Source organism: Trifolium pratense, linkage group LG7, assembly GCF_020283565.1.
Source record: "Trifolium pratense cultivar HEN17-A07 linkage group LG7, ARS_RC_1.1, whole genome shotgun sequence".
NCBI classification, from domain to species: Eukaryota; Viridiplantae; Streptophyta; class Magnoliopsida; order Fabales; family Fabaceae; genus Trifolium; species Trifolium pratense.
Window position 1 is genome coordinate 22,806,898 of NC_060065.1, and position 18,421 is coordinate 22,825,318.

Consider the following 18,421-nt stretch of genomic DNA (forward strand, 5'->3'; position numbering starts at 1 on the left):
TTTTGTTTTATTTAAAAATTCTACTACTATTTACTATTTAGCCTTAGATTTACAACGTAACATTAGATAACGGTAGGTCGACTATTGGTCTCTGTGGGATCGATAATCTTTTAAAACTACACGCGGCAAGGCTGTATACATGCAGCGCATCAAGTTTTTGGCGCCGTTGCCGGGGACCAATTTAGTCGATATCGTAACTCCAGTGTTACACCGTAGAGACTAAGGCAATTTTTTCTTTTTGTTTTATGCCCAATACTCGCTCACGAGGCGAGATAATTGAGCAACCCTTTGACGAACCCGAGCGTCTTCTTAACGAACGACGCCGAAATTTAAGTACTCAACCCGAGAATATCGAAACCGAAATTCTCACTCTCGAAGTAACCGAAGAAATCATTAACGAAATAGTTGACGAACCAGTCATGGCTGAAAATCGTCCACTTAGATCTTACGCTATTCCTTCGCAAGAAGAACTGCATAATAGCATCGCTGCCCCCGCTATTGAAGCAAACAATTTCGAGCTTAAACCTTCATTGTTGGCTATAGTACAACAAAACCAATTCTCCGGAAATCCCGCGGACGACCCTAATCTACATTTGTCCATATTCTTGCAATATGCCGATACTATCAAAGCTAATGGTGTCAGTCCCGAAGCTATAAGACTTCGTTTATTCCCATTCTCATTAAGGGATAAAGCTAGAGCCTGGCTCCAGTCCCTACCATCCAACTTCGTCGCAACATGGGACGAGTTGAAGAAAGTCTTTTTAGCAAGATATTTCCCGCCTAGCAAAACTGCTATGCTAAGAGCCCAAATCAATGGATTTAGACAAAGGGACAACGAGTCTCTTTTCGAAGCTTGGGAAAGATATAAAGAAATGATTAGGATATGTCCTCATCATGGGCTCGAAGAATGGCTAATCATCCATACCTTTTACAACGGTCTCTTGTATAATACAAGAATGATAATAGACGCCGTAGCTGGTGGCGCACTTATGGATAAACCATACAACCAAGCCTATCAGCTTATCGAGAGCATGGCTCAGAACCATTATCAGTGGGGAAACGAGAGAACATCCGTAGAGAAGCCTCAAACGAAAGGCGGTATGTACGAAGTAAACGAGCTTGACCTTGTTAAAGCCAAACTTGAAGCTCTAACTCAAAAGATGGAGAGTATGACCACAACACCTGCAGCCACCATGGCTGCAACAATTTCAAATTGCGAACTATGTGGAATTCAAGGGCACAAAATCGCTGAATGTCAACTCTTAACGGAAGTTCCCCCAGACCAAGTAAACTACACTCAAGGAAACCCTTACAATCAAGGTCCGAGGAACCATCCATACCTTTCGTACAAAAGTAACAATGCTCTATATGCACCTGGCCAAGCACCTTCTCCCACTCCACCAGGATTCCAAAAACTTGCTTTCAATGCTCCTAGGAAGTCTAATCTTGAACTATTAGTAGAAAACTTCATAGCTACCCAGACTCAAACCAACCTTCAAACTAGTGAGCAAATTAAACAAATAACAAGCAAATTAGATGTCTTGACCACTCACACTAGAATGCTAGAAACTCAAATAGCACAAGTAGCACAACAACAAGCATCTACCTCTGCTCCTGCGGGCACATTTCCCGGACAACCACAACCGAACCCAAAAGGCCAAGTAAACGCTATAATGCTAAGAAGTGGAAAGCAAGTGGATGAACCAACTAGTTCACAAGTGGACAAACCAAGTGATCCTAAGTCCGATGCCCCAGCCATACACCAAGACTCGGATGAGGTAACCAAGGGAGAGAGTGAACAAAACATAAAAGATAAAGAAAATAGTGGTGAGGAAACCATAGAAAAGAAGAAACCTTATGTACCTCCACCACCATATAAACCACCCATTCCGTATCCTCAAAGATTCGAGAAATCCAAGAGTGTAGAACAATTTAAGAAATTCGTAGAGCTTCTAAAACAATTAAACATCACAATACCCTTTACGGAAGCCATTACCCAAATGCCCTCATACGCTAAGTTTCTCAAAGAAATTTTAACTAAAAAGAAAAAGATCGAGGATGAGGAAATCGTTATGCTTACTGCCGAGTGTAGCGCCATACTCCAAAATGATATGCCCCCTAAGCTAAAAGACCCAGGAAGTTTTTCCATACCCTGTGTAATTGGAAATTATGTAATAGATAGGGCCCTATGCGATTTAGGAGCCAGTATCAGCTTAATGCCTATGTCCATATGCGAAAAACTTAATTTAGGAGAATTGAGACCAACTAAAATGTCAATACAATTCGCTGACCGTTCTGTCAAATACCCCTTAGGTATACTAGAAAACGTGCCAGTACGTGTAGGTCAATTCTATATCCCTACCGATTTTATAGTCATGGACATAAGGGAAGATTCCAATACACCTATCATTTTAGGAAGGCCATTCTTAGCAACTGCCGGAGCCGTAATAGATGTAAAGGAAGGAAAGCTAACGTTTGTAGTAGGTGAAGAAAAAGTCGAATTTATTTTAACGCAACTCATGAAAGCACCAGCTATAGACGATAGTTGTTACATGGTAGACGTCATCCAAGAATGTAGAAAAGAGAGTGAGAAGGATCAAACTAAACATTCTGAAATTTTAAAAACTTCCACTCCTCCAACTCATAAAAATGGTGATGACGACCTAGCTAAATGTTTAGAGATTACACAAGTTCCTAAACCTAGCCATGTTAAACCAACTTTAAAACTAAAAACTCCATCAAGACTCCAAAAAGGAACCCCTGTGGCTCCGAATAAATTAAAAGGCCCCGTTTCTAAGAAAATACCTCCCGACATATTAAAAGACCACCCAGAAAATAACATCGCTCAAAATAAAATACCCCCGGGTGTCTCTAAGAAAAAGAAAGAAAAAAAGAAGAGAAGACCTATGAAATGGTCTGACATTTTCAAACGGAGACCCAAGAATATTGAGCATAATTTAAAAGATGTGAGTCTAGAGGAGGAACCATGTTGACCTATAGGTCTAAAAAGTCGAGCTAACCGACGTTAAACAAAGCGCTGCATGGGAGGCAACCCATGAGTTTTCTTTAATTTTTGTTTAATTTTTTTGCTTTCTCTTATTTTCTTTTTATGACTATCTCTAATAATTCTGTGCCTAATAGAGCTCCCACGCACATTTCTCCAAATGTTGCTGCTGGTGGGGGCGAAAATATTGTTCCACCTGCACACACTACACATTTTTCTGACACTTTTGCAGGTAGTTCCTCCTCATCAAGGCAAAGCTCCATCGATGATGTACTCCATGAGATACGAGCCCAAAACGCACTAAATCAAGAGCGCGATGAATTATTCTATGCCATGCATCAACAACAAGAGGAGATGATGGAACAAATGACATTCATGCAAGCCCAGCAAGACGAAATTCTTCAAAACCAACATGAGATGCAGGGCTATTATCATAGATGGGAGAGCTCAGAAGAGCACCGTCAACAACAGCTCGACAATGTCATACAAGAGCTAGGCGGTTTGAGGCTTCAGTTCAACAATTTCCAAAATTATCAACATCCTCCCTCATGATCTCTCCACCAGGTTTTGTGCTCCAAAGCTACATTTGAGTCTCAACAGTGAGGACACAGTTGGATTTAAGTTTAGGGGAGTATTCTACCATCCTTACTTTATTTCTCAGTTATTTTATTTTTAGTACAATTTCCCTTTTCGCAAATAAAATAATAGCACTATTTTTGGGTAAATTTTAAATTTTTCCTTTCCTTGAACCAATAAAATTTTTTTTTCCAAAGACTTAGGACAATAGCTCACTTAGAAAGTATATAGGTTAAGAAAAGACGAGAGGCTAAGTTAAGGAAATTAGGGAATTTCACAACAAAATCGGTATTTTTCCAACACCCAGAAGTCTCCCTAGTATAGATATCAATTTGAATAACCATTGTGCCAAAATCTCCTGATTTAAATTTGTGGAATCCTTTAGTAGTTTATCTATCCAGTCGGACACCATCTATAAAGTCACACATTAAGTAGGTTTGTCGATGAATATAAGCGAATCATCTAAGCAAATTCTTAAGGTCATACTGTGGTAATACGGTTAAACCTTAAAGAAAAAAAAAAAAAAATTATATATAAGGTCATACTGTGGTAATACGGTTAAACCTTGGAAAATATTTATATGATTGCTAATACAAAATTTGTATCATCAAAATTTGTATCATCAAGCCAATTGCAGGTTGAAAAAGATGAATAAAGACGCTAACCGATTTTCTTACCATGTGTGTGACATAGATAAAGGGTCTTAATGTGACTGTCTAGAATGAAAAAGGATGAAACAAAGGAGAAGATTTAGATTTTAGTACAACGGCATGATCCGAATTCGATATGTATAAGAGGGAGAACTTTGTGTGTCGTTGAAATACCCTTCTTGATTGTGTAAAGAACCTAACTAATTAATCTTAGCCGATTTGAATTTCTGACCACGTATGAGTACTTGTGATGTTATTTTCCTCTAAGTCTGTGTGTGTGAGTTGCTTCGCATTTCAAATGTTTTCTATATGCAAGCTAAATTGCTTGAGGACAAGCAATGGTTCAAGTTTAGGGGAGTTTGATACGCCTAAAATATGCTATTTATTTAGTTAATTTACTATTATATTTTAATTATTTTTATTTCGATTTCGAAGTTTTATATTATGAATCGTTACTTATTTCTTGTATTTTAAATAAACAGATAAAAAGTGTACGAGTTGAAGAAAGGAGCGAAAACGGACCAAAAAGGAGCGAAACCGGACAAAAAGGGCCACACACGTGCAACCAATTGGGCCACACGTGTGCAGCCCACAAACAACAATTGACGCCTGCCAAACAAAACAAAGTGGCGGCTGCCAAATTGTCCAAAGTGGCGCCTGCCACTTTTCATCACAGCCGTTCCTCAAAATTTAATCAAACGGTGACGCGTGTTTTGCAATTAGTCCCACATCGGGCAGTACACAACATTGGTGTTTTGTATTTTAGTATAAATAGGTCCCTTTTCTCCACTTTCTAGACACACAACTTTGTAACAATTAACTTGTAAAACGAGGATATAACTCGTATAGTTAGTTGGAAAGAATTCTTAAGCCTTTGCGGGAATTCTTTCTAAAGTTGAATATTATTTTCTTTTGTGCCGACGTTATTCCTTGGAGCTTTTATCCAGGTTTTTATTTTATTTTCTTTCCTTTATTTTTCTTTATTGTTTTTATTTATTTATGCTTTATTTATTTATTTGCTTTATGTTTTTATTTCCCGCTTATTTATTTATTTCGTCTTTAGTTTTAGTTTTAGTTATGTCTAGCTAATTTAATATTGCTAGGATGTGTGATTAGTAGCTAGTAGGGTTTCGATAGTTAGTTCGCGCGCTAGTTTCTTTTAAGTTTTCTTTAAGCAGTTTTTATTTTTAAATGACTATAATTTGTCACGAGAGTGAGAATTAATTAAAGTAGGATCAACATAGAACGCCACTTGAGATTTCTACTAGATAGTAAAAACTGAACATTGATTCTAATTCGGAAGAACGCCCACTTAGGATTAGAGTCGATAATTATTTCTAATTCGGAAGAACGCCCACTTAGGATTAGAAGTAATTTAATTATATTTGGTTTTCAAAAAGTACTTTATTAGCGGATGTGAGACGAGAGTTTAGCATCACCTTTATAATCTACAACATTAGTCAAGATTCGCGATAGCTGAGATTAGTGTTTTTAAACCAATATAATTCGAAAACTTAATTGTTTACACCACTAAATATCTAGAAGTAATGCAACTACTTTGTAAAGTATTTTATTAATTTCATGATGAGAGTTGTGAGAGCTGGAAGTGAGAACGGCTTTCGCCTGGAGCATCGCTTTTATTAAAATACGACAATTAGATGCGGTAGTAATTTTACTTAGCGCGAATTAAATATCGAACCCTGTGAAGCAACTAAGAGCTCATCCTAGCAATACGCTTTATTATTCTAAAAACCCAAAAAAATATTTTCTTTTGTTTTATTTAAAAATTCTACTACTATTTACTATTTAGCCTTAGATTTACAACGTAACATTAGATAACGGTAGGTCGACTATTGGTCTCTGTGGGATCGATAATCTTTTAAAACTACACGCGGCAAGGCTGTATACTTGCAGCGCATCAAGTTTTTGGCGCCGTTGCCGGGGACCAATTTAGTCGATATCGTAACTCCAGTGTTACACCGTAGAGACTAAGGCAATTTTTTCTTTTTGTTTTATGCCCAATACTCGCTCACGAGGCGAGATAATTGAGCAACCCTTTGACGAACCCGAGCGTCTTCTTAACGAACGACGCCGAAATTTAAGTACTCAACCCGAGAATATCGAAACCGAAATTCTCACTCTCGAAGTAACCGAAGAAATCATTAACGAAATAGTTGACGAACCAGTCATGGCTGAAAATCGTCCACTTAGATCTTACGCTATTCCTTCGCAAGAAGAACCGCATAATAGCATCGCTGCCCCCGCTATTGAAGCAAACAATTTCGAGCTTAAACCTTCATTGTTGGCTATAGTACAACAAAACCAATTCTCCGGAAATCCCGCGGACGACCCTAATCTACATTTGTCCATATTCTTGCAATATGCCGATACTATCAAAGCTAATGGTGTCAGTCCCGAAGCTATAAGACTTCGTTTATTCCCATTCTCATTAAGGGATAAAGCTAGAGCCTGGCTCCAGTCCCTACCATCCAACTTCGTCGCAACATGGGACGAGTTGAAGAAAGTCTTTTTAGCAAGATATTTCCCGCCTAGCAAAACTGCTATGCTAAGAGCCCAAATCAATGGATTTAGACAAAGGGACAACGAGTCTCTTTTCGAAGCTTGGGAAAGATATAAAGAAATGATTAGGATATGTCCTCATCATGGGCTCGAAGAATGGCTAATCATCCATACCTTTTACAACGGTCTCTTGTATAATACAAGAATGACAATAGACGCCGCAGCTGGTGGCGCACTTATGGATAAACCATACAACCAAGCCTATCAGCTTATCGAGAGCATGGCTCAGAACCATTATCAGTGGGGAAATGAGAGAACATCCGTAGAGAAGCCTCAAACGAAAGGCGGTATGTACGAAGTAAACGAGCTTGACCTTGTTAAAGCCAAACTTGAAGCTCTAACTCAAAAGATGGAGAGTATGACCACAACACCTGCAGCCACCATGGCTGCAACAATTTCAAATTGCGAACTATGTGGAATTCAAGGGCACAAAATCGCTGAATGTCAACTCTTAACGGAAGTTCCCCCAGACCAAGTAAACTACACTCAAGGAAACCCTTACAATCAAGGTCCGAGGAACCATCCATACCTTTCGTACAAAAGTAACAATGCTCTATATGCACCTGGCCAAGCACCTTCTCCCACTCCACCAGGATTCCAAAAACTTGCTTTCAATGCTCCTAGGAAGTCTAATCTTGAACTATTAGTAGAAAACTTCATAGCTACCCAGACTCAAACCAACCTTCAAACTAGTGAGCAAATTAAACAAATAACAAGCAAATTAGATGTCTTGACCACTCACACTAGAATGCTAGAAACTCAAATAGCACAAGTAGCACAACAACAAGCATCTACCTCTGCTCCTGCGGGCACATTTATCCGTTCGAATTGGTACCCTATCCTCTGAGTATGGATTGGTTGGGTATCAACCAAATCTTGTCTCTAGACAATTTGGGTTTTCACAACTTCGACCTAAAAGCATGTATCTGAGGAAGAAGAACATTGTGCTTGGGACTACCATCACTTCTACCTTGTATGAGAAGTATCTGAAGGTTGCTCGTGAACATGTTTATGGCTTCGAGCCATTTGACTTCAACCTCTCCTACTATTGCACTCAAGAATTTGCCAACTGGTGGAGGCAATACTTTTACAGTAGGCATCTAGGAGATTCAGCACTAATCTCTAGATTGGAGAGTGGTTTTACTCAACCCCAAATCAACAGAATCGAACAACAAGTCAAACCTGCAGGTAACTTGTCTTATATATGTACTTTTCTTTTTTGCCATATATTCTTATGCTATTCGACTTAAACATTTACTCATGTTTCCTAGTCGCAAAGAAACAAGCCACAGAAGCTGTGAAGGCAGGTAAAGAAAGACAAGCACCAAAGGCTGTCGAAACAGTTGAAGAGCCTTCTAAGGTAAATTTTAATCGAACTCTTTTTCTTAAAATCTCTAAGTTATTTTTCTCATCCTTTTTTCACTTGTTCCTTCTTCCGGGCACGCAAAAGATCAACCAACACCATCACTACTGAAACTGGCCCATCAAAGAAACTGAAGCCTAGCGTTGTAATCGTCAGTGAAGAAGAAGAGGTTTTAATTCTTTTATTTTCCATCCTTTATTCAATTTTCGAAAATTTCTCCAAACCAAACCTATTAGTTCTAATGTTTCTACATTTCGATTTTTACCAACAGGAGGAGGAAGAAGCAAGCTTTCAGAGGAAGAGGAGTCAGCCTCCTGTGCACATCGAAACAACTGTTCCAGTAGATATTCCCTCTTATAGCCCTTCTGCTGAAGAAAGAAAGGAGAAGAAGCAAGAAAGGAAGGAGAAGAAAGAAAGGAAGGAAAAAAGGAAAGAAGAAAAGAAGAAGAAAGAAGAAAGGAGAAGTTCAGAAGATCGAACCACAGAGAAAAAGAAGTCTAAGTCTTCGAGTGGTCCTTCTGAAACTAACCTTGACATTCCTTCTAATTTAGATGAGCAAAGAGAGCCCACTCCCCAAGCAGAAATTCAAGAAGATGTTGTTATGCCTGATGCAACTCTTGATGACTCGAACAACATGCCCCAGCAAGACACTATTCCAGAGGTATTTTTTGATACTTTCTTCGCCTTCTTTCATTTCTAGCATTGGCCCTTTAAAATTGAATTTTCTCATGTTTTGTTCTTTTTCCCAGGAAACTATATCGAACAAATCTAGTGGTGACACAGTCAAGGATAGTGAGGCCACTATATCTGAAAAGATTATGCCAGAGCCAAGCCCAGACCAACCAGAGCAACCTGAATCCAATGACACTCATGACAAGACTTCTCCTTTCAAGGAATGGGGCAAGACTGCACCAGTCGAAGTCGAAGTCTGCCAAACTTCCTCAGAGGAAGAAGAGTTTGATTCTGAGGCTATGAAGGAAGCAGAGGCTGGAGGATCAGAATTGCTTCCCGAGACTTCAACCTCGAAGCTATCAGCCAGCTTAGGGCTTCCTGAAGAAGAGTTCATTGCTTTGCAAAGGGATGACCCAGAAGCTGCCTTGAAACTCTTGCTTTCCAAGAAGACCCCTGATCCTGTGAGTTCGAGCGGACCAAGCAATTCGACTGCTTCAGACTAAGAAATCAACTCTTCTGTTCGACAGGATTCTCTGATTTCAAAGCTATACAATGACTTTATCAATGGAGACATCTTGGCATCAGTGGAGGAGCATCCTTCTAACGCTTTTAAGCATAAATATTTTTTGAACAGGTTGCACAATCCTCACACGGATGTCGAAACTCTGGGGAAAGTTATCAAGCTTGAGTCTATTTTGGACCAGTTCGCTATCACCGTGCAAAATTTAAGGCGTAATTCTCAGAAGCTCGCAGGTCAACAAGCTGCTTATGATGCATTATTCGAGAAGGCAATGGCTGCCCAGTCGAAAGTTGATCAAATGAAGGCACAAGTTCAACAACCAGGCCTTGGGATTCAAGAGTGCAATAATAACATTGCTACATGGAAAGCAGAGATACAATCCTTTCAAGCTGAGATTGCCAATCGAGAGCAAAAGATCCTTGAAGAAAAGAGCAAGCGCTCGAAGATTGAAGAAGCTGTTGCTGCTACCACTCAAGAGTCAATTCGAGAGGCTGCAAAGGAAGGTATCTCTCACTTTAGTGCTGCTGCTGTGATCAAGGAAGAAATTAAATCTCTCGAAGATGCCATAAAGATCCAAAGCGTCGAAGTTGGCCTCATCAAAGATCACTACGCAGATTTCAAATCCAAGTGTTTACCTTAGATTTTATTTATGTTGTTTAATCATTCGAACAATTATCTGGTTTCTTTTTATTTTGGTTTGTAACCTTGACAATTGCCTTTTATGGCACTTCTACTTTGTTTATGCCATTTCATTTCCATTTCGAATCTTTACTCTGTGCTAATATTAACTTCTAAAAGCGTTGGTTTATATTTTTTCAAATACTTACCATTTATATTCAATGTTCGCTTTTCTGAAGTTAATTCTTCTATCTCATACGCACCCACTAGTGCAGAAAGGGGATACCACTACTGGCCAAACAGACTTTCCACTACTGGCCGTGGCCAGTAGTAAACGCGGTCGACGTTGTATGTCCACACTTTCCACGTCGGGTATTTTAATACCCGTCGTGGTATCCTAATTTCTTCTGTAATTATTATTTAAAATTATGGGGATTCCACGTCGGTTTTTACAAATACCCGTAGTGGTATGTATGAGATTCCACGTCGGTTATAATGAATACCAGTAGTGGTTTGTATGGTTTCAAATTTTTTTAATATAAATCATGGGGATTCCACTACGGGTATTTACACATATCCGTAGTGGTATGTATGGTTTTCCAGTTTTTTTTTTTTTAAGAATTGGGGATTCCACTACGGGTCATTACTTTTACCCGTAGTGGTATGTGTAGTTTTCACTACTGATTGTTATAAATATCAGTAGTGGTATGTTAGTTTTATTTATTTATTTTTTTGTTTTTTTGTAGCTTCCTGTGCTTGCATATTAATTATATGGTCTACACTTTTCCGGCGCAGAAATTATACATACAACCTAGAAATTACTAGTAGCTAATAACGCACAAGAAAATTGACATAATTCCGAATATTATTTTCCACAAGTCATTGTCAATTCCTAACAAGTTACATTCAACACATTAAAAGTCAATGCTTAACATTATCACTAATTATCTAGTCTAATTCCAAGCATACAGCCCATTAATATGAAAAGTCAAAACTCTATCCATAGAACCAACTAATTTACCACTAATGAAAACGACAGGAAGCTAGTGATGTTGAATTTCCAAGTAACCTCATCAATGCTCTCTCCATTTCTTTCCCTTTAGGATCTTCATCTCGAACACCTCGAACAACATTGCAAAATCAACGAACACCTCAATTATCCGCACTTGAAGTGGAATCTGGACTAACATTATCCGCACTTTCCTGCATGCCAACAATGATTGAATGAACAACTACAGAGCTTGGACAAAGTATAACATATATATAATTCAAAATTCAAATTCAAAAAAGCAGCATTTTGTATGTTTGTAATGAATATCCAAGGATTTTTAGTATGTAAAATAATACAAAGCCAGCCCCACTTAAGTGGGATAAGGCTTGTTGTCGAAAATAATACGAAGTTGCAATCTCATTTTATGAGAAATGAAAAGTACATAAGGTTCATGCAAATAATAATTAGCCAATAGAAGTGTATGGACTGTATTTATGCACAAATAGAACATCAATACATCCTAGAATAATTTATACTGAATAACAAGTTTGATAGTAAATAGTAGTATTTTATTAGAAAATTTAGGGAAATTCTCCCTTGACTACAAAAATGCAAAACTTCGAAGGTCCATAAACCTTCCTATGCCCAACTGCCTGAACTCTCTCAAAAACACAAGATATCCTTCCCTCTCAACAACCCCTCTTATTTATAGGCAACATACCTTGACAGAATTCTTTCCAGCCACTATGGTCAACACCCAACATGTAAAGGATGGTGGCGCCGTGTCATTTTATGGCAGAAATGAAAGCTTAAGTGTACTTCCAAGCCAACTGCAATCGATAACACTAATAGGCTCACAGAATAAATTCCTTAAACAGCCATGTCAAAATATAATTGAATACCTAGTAGGCTAGTAAGAGCAAATTTGGTTTTGGTAACTGGCATTCTATTTCCCTAGGGAGTGACATGGAACATACACGAATTTGGATTGTTCGGAGTCAACAATTTCATGCAGTTTGCACATTGATGGTCATTGGATTGAGATCGAACAATCCATATTTCAATGCAGATTTGATTTTAAAATAAAATACCAAATTTGAAATCTAGACCGTCTGATCTCAATCTAACTACCGATGTGCTGACTGCAGGTAATCTTGATGAAACATACATAGTTTTATAAATATCACTGTAAAGTCATTATGAATTAATCAAGTGTCATAGAAAATAAAAGGAATAGGAGTTATAAAATAAACCTGCATCCAATGAGTCTCGTAGAGTTTCCAAGCAAGTGTGAAATCCCTTCGTTTTTGGAAGTAATACATTTGACAGCACAGGAAGCCCAGCTTCAGCAGCAAATTTTTTACTACTTTTACACTTCTGTTCACTGCATAAAAAGCAAATCATATGTCAAACATGATTCCCATATTTTAAAAAGCTAGTCCAGACATTGCTTATATAATTACATACAAATAAAATAATTTGTGGAATTGAAATGAATTTAATATGTTATCAATAATAACAATAATAATAACAGTAATCACACTTAGAAAGGAAAACATTAGATTTGAGGTGAGAGTGATATCGGGCAGTACGTATAATCGGTTCCTTCAGGAAAAAGAGATAGCCACAAAGGATCTTTTGGATCCTGAAATGTTGAAAGATTTTTTTGCAATATTTGCTCATCTATCTCCCACTTCCTCTCCACTGCAATGAATTCCAGAAGGTGAAATCCCCAACCAAAAATCGGTAGTTTCATTAAGCTGCTCTTAAGGATGTATTTTATACATCCTAGTCTTCCCTTTCTAAGAGCAAGATCCCACAAGTACATCCAATCAACCTCAGTTCTGTGATTGGCGATAAGTAACACACGTTCCCTCATCGGAATACTATCCCCAGAAAAGACAACTTTAGTTCTGTTTATCTTTTCAAATAGAAAGGGCCACATAGATAGCCAAAGACCAAAGAAGAACGATACTGCCTTCCTACTATAACGAATGCTGATCAGTCGCAATCCTACAACTGCCAGAGGCGAAAGATATACTATACAAATGAAAGCTGTAGAAAGAAACACAACCAAACATATCACACCCCTTAAAAGCCTAAGAGGAGTCAAAGGACGGTGCTTTAATCTACTATCAGATTTGAGAGGTGTGCAAACTTCTTCCATCTTCAATGAACGGTTGGAAAACCTCCCTTCTGCAATAAGGTACTTTAATGTTATTTGGTTATTCCCAAAGTTGTGGACAAGTATAATAGTATTAGCATAAATCCTCACTTATTTACAATAAGCTAAGCGAGAGGAACTTGTAAGCTACCCACAGTCTAGGAATCCTCATCTTGGAATCCCAGTCTTGGATGCTTGTGGATGGATAAGCTTCTAATTTCTGTTGAAGATGGCTGTTTAAGGAATTTATTTTGTGAGCCTATTAGTGTTATCGATTGCACTACCCACAGAAATTAGAAGTCTTGGATTTCCGAGCTGAATCCCGGACAGCTCATGAATGCTTCAATATGCACTACCCACAGCTCCAATACCACTTGATAGAAACTTGTAATTTATTACAAGATTTAGCGAAATTCTCCCTTGGGACTTCGACAAAGAACTGTGAAACTTAAAGGGTTTGTAACATGCCTTAAAGATTTAGTGAAATTCTCCCTTGGGACTTGGGTATATCATAAATGTTTCTCCTTCTCAACCCATCTTTTTAATTATAGGTAACATGCCTTATTTCTTTAAAAACTCTGGCCCCTAACTACTAACTAACCATCTTACTCTAACTCCCTCTATTAACTAACATATCAAAGTTTATATGAAGCCAATAATTCTAATAAAAAAAATAGACAATAAGCAAATAAAATCTACAGAATAATATAAGAACCCAGCAGACTTCAATATTAAAAGAACAAAATTAGACAGCTGCTTAGACCTGAAGTACCAATGCCCAATTGTACAGCGCATCATAATCTTCAGGGTTCCTCTCAATAGCAGCAGCATACCTAGAAAATCCAAGTAAGAAAACTATAAGTTTGAACAAACATCTCCCTGTCCCTAAGAACCACAAGAAAAACAGCAAATAAAGCATTAAAAAACAAATTGTAGATGTTGCAATAATTTCTGTGTGCCATACCTCTTGGCAGCAAATGTAAGAATCCTTTGCCGGGACCGTCCCTCCTCATCAACGCCTACAACACTGTTTATCAAATCCATAGCAGCATTGTTCTGTTCTGTTCTGTATGTTGTTGATGTTGACTATCTTGGCTGTGATAATGGTACAATGTAAATATGCATTTCTCGCGTGCACAAGCCGAAAACTCTCTAATTCCAAAACCCAGTTACCGAATGAAAACGAATGAACAAGAATGAAAACGAATGAAAACGAAAACGAATGAAATTTGGAGGAAGTTTGATTTATTCATACCTTTACCGAATGAAAACGAAGAAATTCGGAGGCGATTAGGCGTTCTGCAGGGTCGGCCGTCTAGGGTTTGGAGAATGAAACCGAATGAAAACGAATGAAATCGAATGAAATTGGAGATTGGAGAATGGAGAGATTGGAGAATGATTGGGATTTGGCGCAGGAGTGTTTTGATTTAGTGTTTTGATTGTGAACTTGGGACGATTGTGAAGAACTAGGGTTTGGAGGTTTAGAGTTGCAGAGGCTTCGCGTATGAACAAATTGGGAATGAATGAGAATATGAACAAATTAATAACACTAATAGGATTCCACTACGGGTGAATCCTAGATCGGTAGTGAAATACAATTAAAACATATTTTAATGTAATTACAACATTGCCACCGTGTCTACTTTTCACTACTGATTTAAGAAAGCCAGTAGTGAAATCCCTTGTCTATGAACTTTTCACTACCGGTATTAAAATATCAGTAGTGGAATCCTTTGGTCAAATGTATTTCACTACTGGTATTCACATACCAGTAGTGGAATCTCTAAACCAAAAGTCATTTTTCTACTAGTGACCATTCAAAAATACTTGTATGATTTTAAAAGGTCCTTCCCAATTTAGGGACCATTTGCCTAAAACTCTATCTTTTTTGTCCATAGGCAAAATGACTTTCCATACTAAATTCCCCACATCAAAGGTTTTTGACTTAACCTTTTTATTATAGGCCTTTGCTACTCTTTCTTTTTGTCTACTTAAAGTATCAAGTGCCCTTAGCCTTTCTTCATCTAAATCAACCAATTCATCAAACATCATACTCCAATAGTGGTCAGTTGGTATCTCCATTTGCCTTTGAATTCTGATAGATTGCAAATAAATTTCCACTGGTAAAACAGCATCATGACCATATGTTAATCGAAATGGAGTAGAGTTTGTTGATTATTTAGGAGAATTTCTACATGCCCACAAGACTTGATTCAAAGTCTTGTTCCAATTTCTTGGCTTTTGAGCAATATGTTTTCTGATTAATCCAATAATAATCTTATTGGCAGCTTCTACTTGACCATTTGCTTGCGCATAATAAGGTCTCGAAGTCAAAAGTTTAAACCCTGTTTGTCTAGCAAATTCTTGCATCTTTCGACCAGTGAACACTGAACCTTGATCAGTTGTAATAGTTTCAGGAATCCTAAATCTATAAATAATATGGTTTTGGATGAAACTTATCACTTGCTCTTGATCAACATTGGGCAAGGGTATGGCTTCGATCCATTTAGTAAAATAGTCAATACCAACTATTATATACTTTTGATTTTTAGATGATGCTGGTTTTATCTCACCAATTAAATCTAATGTCCAACCTCTAAATGGCCAAGGTTTTACTATCGAATGTAATTCACTTGCAGGTACATGTTGAATTCCTGCATGTTTTTGACATTCTTGGCATCCCTTAGCGAAATCTATGCAATCTTTTAACATGGATGGCCAATACATACCTTGTCGAAATAGAATCCATTTCATCTTATGACCTGATTGGTGAGAACCACAGGCTCCACTATGAACATCAGAGATCGCTATATATGCTTCAGTTTCACTAAGGCATTTTAATAAAATTCCTTCAAGGGTCTTTTTGAATAATTCATTACCAATGATTACGTAATTTGACGCCCTATATTTGATTTTTCGAGGAGCATTCCCAATTGGGTTTTCCAAATATTCCACAATTGGTTTCCTCCAATCACCATTCACTAAATTGTCAATGACAAAAACTTGGAATTCATCATAAATATCATGATCCATTTTTTGATCAGAGTTATTTATTTCATTGTGTGACATATGTGCCCCCCCAAGTTTTGGCATTGACAATTCCAATTGCATTGGCTCATTAGAAATCAATTTTTCTTTAATTTCCACTAATTGTTCCAATTTTTCTTTGGACACTTTGTATCCTGAAGCAATCTGTGCCAAGTCATTTGCTTCCTGATTTTCTATTCGAGGGACATGTTCTATGTCAATAGAATCAAAACGTTTTAGTAACGTATTTGCTATGACAAAATATCGAATCAAATGCTCTTTAATACATTTGTACTCTTTTGTCAATTGTTTCAAAACTAATTCTGAATCACCTTTTATTTTAATATCTTTTGCCCCCAGGCTTAACAGTATTTCCAAACCTGCTATCAAAGCCTCATATTCAGCCTCATTATTCGAACAAATACCATTGATTTTATATTTAAACTTGGTAGGAATTTTTAGTGGGGAAATTATTAAGATACCAATTCCTGTACCATGTTGATGTTTAGATCCATCGAAATACAAAGTCCATGGCTCTAAAGCAACATAGTTCTGAGGTGATTCAATTGCTGAATGATCAACAATAAAGTCAGCCACTATTTGGCCTTTAATGACCTTCAAGGGTTTGTATGAAAGTGAATATTCAGAAAGAGCCAAAGCCCATCTTCCAATTCGACTATGCAGAATTGGTTTTAACAACATATGCTTAATAACATCATAATGAGAATAAACATAAACATCAATAGGCTTTATATAATGCTTCAATTTCATACAGGAAAAATACAAACAAAGACAAAGCTTTTCGATACTACTGTATCTAGTTTCAACATCATTAAGGACTCTACTTAAATAATATATGGCTTTTTCTTCACCATTTTCGTCCTCTTGGGCTAACATACTACCTAATGTTGTATTAGATGCTGAAATATACAACTTCATAAACTTATTTCTAATTGGAGGCATAAGAGTTGGAGGATTAGACAAGTATTTCTTGATTTCATCGAATGCTTCTTGCTGATCCTGCCCCCAAGTGAAAATATCTTCTTTCTTGAGTCGAAGCAATGGTGAAAAAGCTTGAGCTTTACCACTTAGATTCGAAATGAATCTCCTCAGAAAATTTATTTTTCCCAACAAGGATTGAAGTTGCTTTTTGTTTGTTGGAGGCTTAGTCTCCAAAATAGCCTTTGTCTTATTTTGGTTTATCTCAATGCCTTTTTTATGCACCACAAATCCAAGGAAATCTCCTGCATGTACACAAAAAGCACATTTCAATGGATTCATTTTTAATCCATATTTCCTCATTCTCTCGAATGACTTTCTCAGACAAACCAAATGATCATTTTGTGATGATGACTTAACAATAATATCATCAATATATACTTGCATAAAAGTATCTATAAAATCATGGAAAATTGAGTTCATTGCTCTTTGGTATGTGGCTCCAGCATTTTTCAATCCAAAAGGCATCACGACCCATTCATAGGTGCCTAAGGCCCCTGGGCATCGAAAAGCTGTTTTTGCCACATCTTCCTCAGCAATGAAAATTTGATTATATCCAGAATATCCATCTAACATACTAAGATATTCGAAGCCTGCTGCTGAATCTATTAGCATTTCTGCCACAGGCATGAAATATTCATCTTTGGGGGTAGCATTATTTAAGTCCCTAAAATCTATACATATCCTAAGGGAACCATTTTTCTTAATGACAGGAACTATATTTGCTAACCATTCGACGTACCTGGCAGTCCTGATGAACTTGCTTCTCAGCAGCCTTTCGATCTCCTCCTTCATTTTAGATAGGATGTCTGGTGCAAATCTTCTTGGTGATTTTTTAACTGGTTTCTTGTCTGGTCGAATGAGTAATCTGTGTTCGACCAAATTTCTGTTTAAACTTGGCATCTCATTGTAATCCCAAGCAAAATAATCTTTGAACTCTTTAAGGAGTTCAACCAGTTTATCACGCAAGTCCTTTGGGATATTGGCACTTATGTATGTTGGCCTTTTGATTAAGCCATCTCCAATATCTATTTCCTCCAAAGGGTCTTAGGCTTGCATCTTTTGACTAGAATTAGAAGGATCTTTCTCAAATCCTAATGGTTCTTCATCATAGATGCAATCCAATTTCTGGATTATTGGCAATATTTTGCCATTTTCACAATTATTAGCTTCGACAGCCATATTTTCTCGCAACATGGTGGCTTCCAAAGCCATGTTTATTTTGTTTTCGGCCATATAAGCCGAAATCTTGGCCCA

At 37.5% G+C, this 18,421-nt stretch overlaps 5 protein-coding genes and 2 non-coding genes across 12 annotated transcripts; 3 read left to right on the forward strand and 4 right to left on the reverse strand.

The window, feature by feature from the left end:
- Positions 1-245: 245 nt before the first annotated feature.
- LOC123896072 lies at positions 246-2,993 on the forward strand. The gene has a single exon (XM_045946516.1). It carries the CDS (start codon positions 246-248, stop codon positions 2,991-2,993), a length of 2,748 nt encoding a protein of 915 aa, XP_045802472.1.
- LOC123900175 lies at positions 795-901 on the reverse strand. Its single transcript, XR_006805827.1, has one exon. It is a non-coding gene; the product is annotated as a small nucleolar RNA R71 (small nucleolar RNA).
- A 3,251-nt stretch (positions 2,994-6,244) lies between the features above and the next one.
- LOC123896073 lies at positions 6,245-7,657 on the forward strand. Its single transcript, XM_045946517.1, has one exon. It carries the CDS (start codon positions 6,245-6,247, stop codon positions 7,655-7,657), a length of 1,413 nt encoding a protein of 470 aa, XP_045802473.1.
- Positions 6,794-6,900, reverse strand: LOC123900176. Its single transcript, XR_006805828.1, has one exon. It is a non-coding gene; the product is annotated as a small nucleolar RNA R71 (small nucleolar RNA).
- Positions 7,658-7,730: 73 nt separating the features above from the next.
- On the forward strand, positions 7,731-10,103 carry LOC123896074 (translation initiation factor IF-2-like). The gene is made up of 6 exons (XM_045946518.1): positions 7,731-7,998; positions 8,082-8,107; positions 8,154-8,170; positions 8,261-8,342; positions 8,445-8,834; positions 8,923-10,103. Exons 1-6 carry the CDS (start codon positions 7,731-7,733, stop codon positions 9,346-9,348), a joined length of 1,209 nt encoding a protein of 402 aa, XP_045802474.1. The 3' UTR covers positions 9,349-10,103.
- A 727-nt stretch (positions 10,104-10,830) lies between these two features.
- Positions 10,831-14,705, reverse strand: LOC123897504 (probable 1-acyl-sn-glycerol-3-phosphate acyltransferase 4). Of its 6 annotated transcripts, none has more exons than XM_045948172.1 (7): positions 14,394-14,705; positions 14,103-14,290; positions 13,902-13,971; positions 12,567-13,170; positions 12,228-12,358; positions 11,696-11,819; positions 10,831-11,186 (listed from the first exon to the last, which is right to left on the reverse strand). In XM_045948172.1, exons 4-6 carry the CDS (start codon positions 13,139-13,141, stop codon positions 11,725-11,727), a joined length of 801 nt encoding a protein of 266 aa, XP_045804128.1. In that variant the 5' UTR covers positions 13,142-13,170; positions 13,902-13,971; positions 14,103-14,290; positions 14,394-14,705; the 3' UTR covers positions 10,831-11,186; positions 11,696-11,724. The 6 variants fall into 6 exon arrangements, 4 of the variants coding, with proteins under 4 accessions (XP_045804128.1, XP_045804130.1, XP_045804129.1 ...); XM_045948174.1 differs by having other exon boundaries at positions 11,696-11,804; positions 14,394-14,704; XM_045948173.1 differs by having other exon boundaries at positions 14,103-14,233; positions 14,394-14,703.
- Positions 14,706-15,313: 608 nt separating this feature from the next.
- On the reverse strand, positions 15,314-17,959 carry LOC123896075. The gene is made up of 3 exons (XM_045946519.1): positions 17,653-17,959; positions 16,950-17,409; positions 15,314-16,841 (listed from the first exon to the last, which is right to left on the reverse strand). Exons 1-3 carry the CDS (start codon positions 17,957-17,959, stop codon positions 15,314-15,316), a joined length of 2,295 nt encoding a protein of 764 aa, XP_045802475.1.
- Between the last annotated feature and the right edge of the window lie 462 nt (positions 17,960-18,421).

Excerpts from the sequence above, each read along its gene's own strand:
- LOC123896072 (XM_045946516.1), top strand. The coding sequence starts at position 246 with ATGCCCAATACTCGCTCACGAGGCGAGATAATTGAGCAACCCTTTGAC.
- LOC123897504 (XM_045948172.1), bottom strand. The coding sequence starts at position 13,141 with ATGGAAGAAGTTTGCACACCTCTCAAATCTGATAGTAGATTAAAGCAC. Across the intron at positions 12,359-12,566 it reads CCTGAAGGAACCGATTATAC|TGAACAGAAGTGTAAAAGTA; the intron begins GTACTGCCCGAT and ends CTTTTTATGCAG. Across the intron at positions 11,820-12,227 it reads ACGAGACTCATTGGATGCAG|TGTTATCGATTGCAGTTGGC; the intron begins GTTTATTTTATA and ends TGAGCCTATTAG.
- LOC123896074 (XM_045946518.1), top strand. The coding sequence starts at position 7,731 with ATGTATCTGAGGAAGAAGAACATTGTGCTTGGGACTACCATCACTTCT. Across the intron at positions 7,999-8,081 it reads ACAACAAGTCAAACCTGCAG|TCGCAAAGAAACAAGCCACA; the intron begins GTAACTTGTCTT and ends CATGTTTCCTAG. Across the intron at positions 8,835-8,922 it reads AGCAAGACACTATTCCAGAG|GAAACTATATCGAACAAATC; the intron begins GTATTTTTTGAT and ends TCTTTTTCCCAG.
- LOC123896075 (XM_045946519.1), bottom strand. The coding sequence starts at position 17,959 with ATGAAGGAGGAGATCGAAAGGCTGCTGAGAAGCAAGTTCATCAGGACT. Across the intron at positions 17,410-17,652 it reads TCGATGCCCAGGGGCCTTAG|GAGATTTCCTTGGATTTGTG; the intron begins GCACCTATGAAT and ends GTGTACATGCAG. Across the intron at positions 16,842-16,949 it reads GAAAAGCTTTGTCTTTGTTT|TCGAATTGGAAGATGGGCTT; the intron begins GTATTTTTCCTG and ends AATTCTGCATAG.
- LOC123896073 (XM_045946517.1), top strand. The coding sequence starts at position 6,245 with ATGCCCAATACTCGCTCACGAGGCGAGATAATTGAGCAACCCTTTGAC.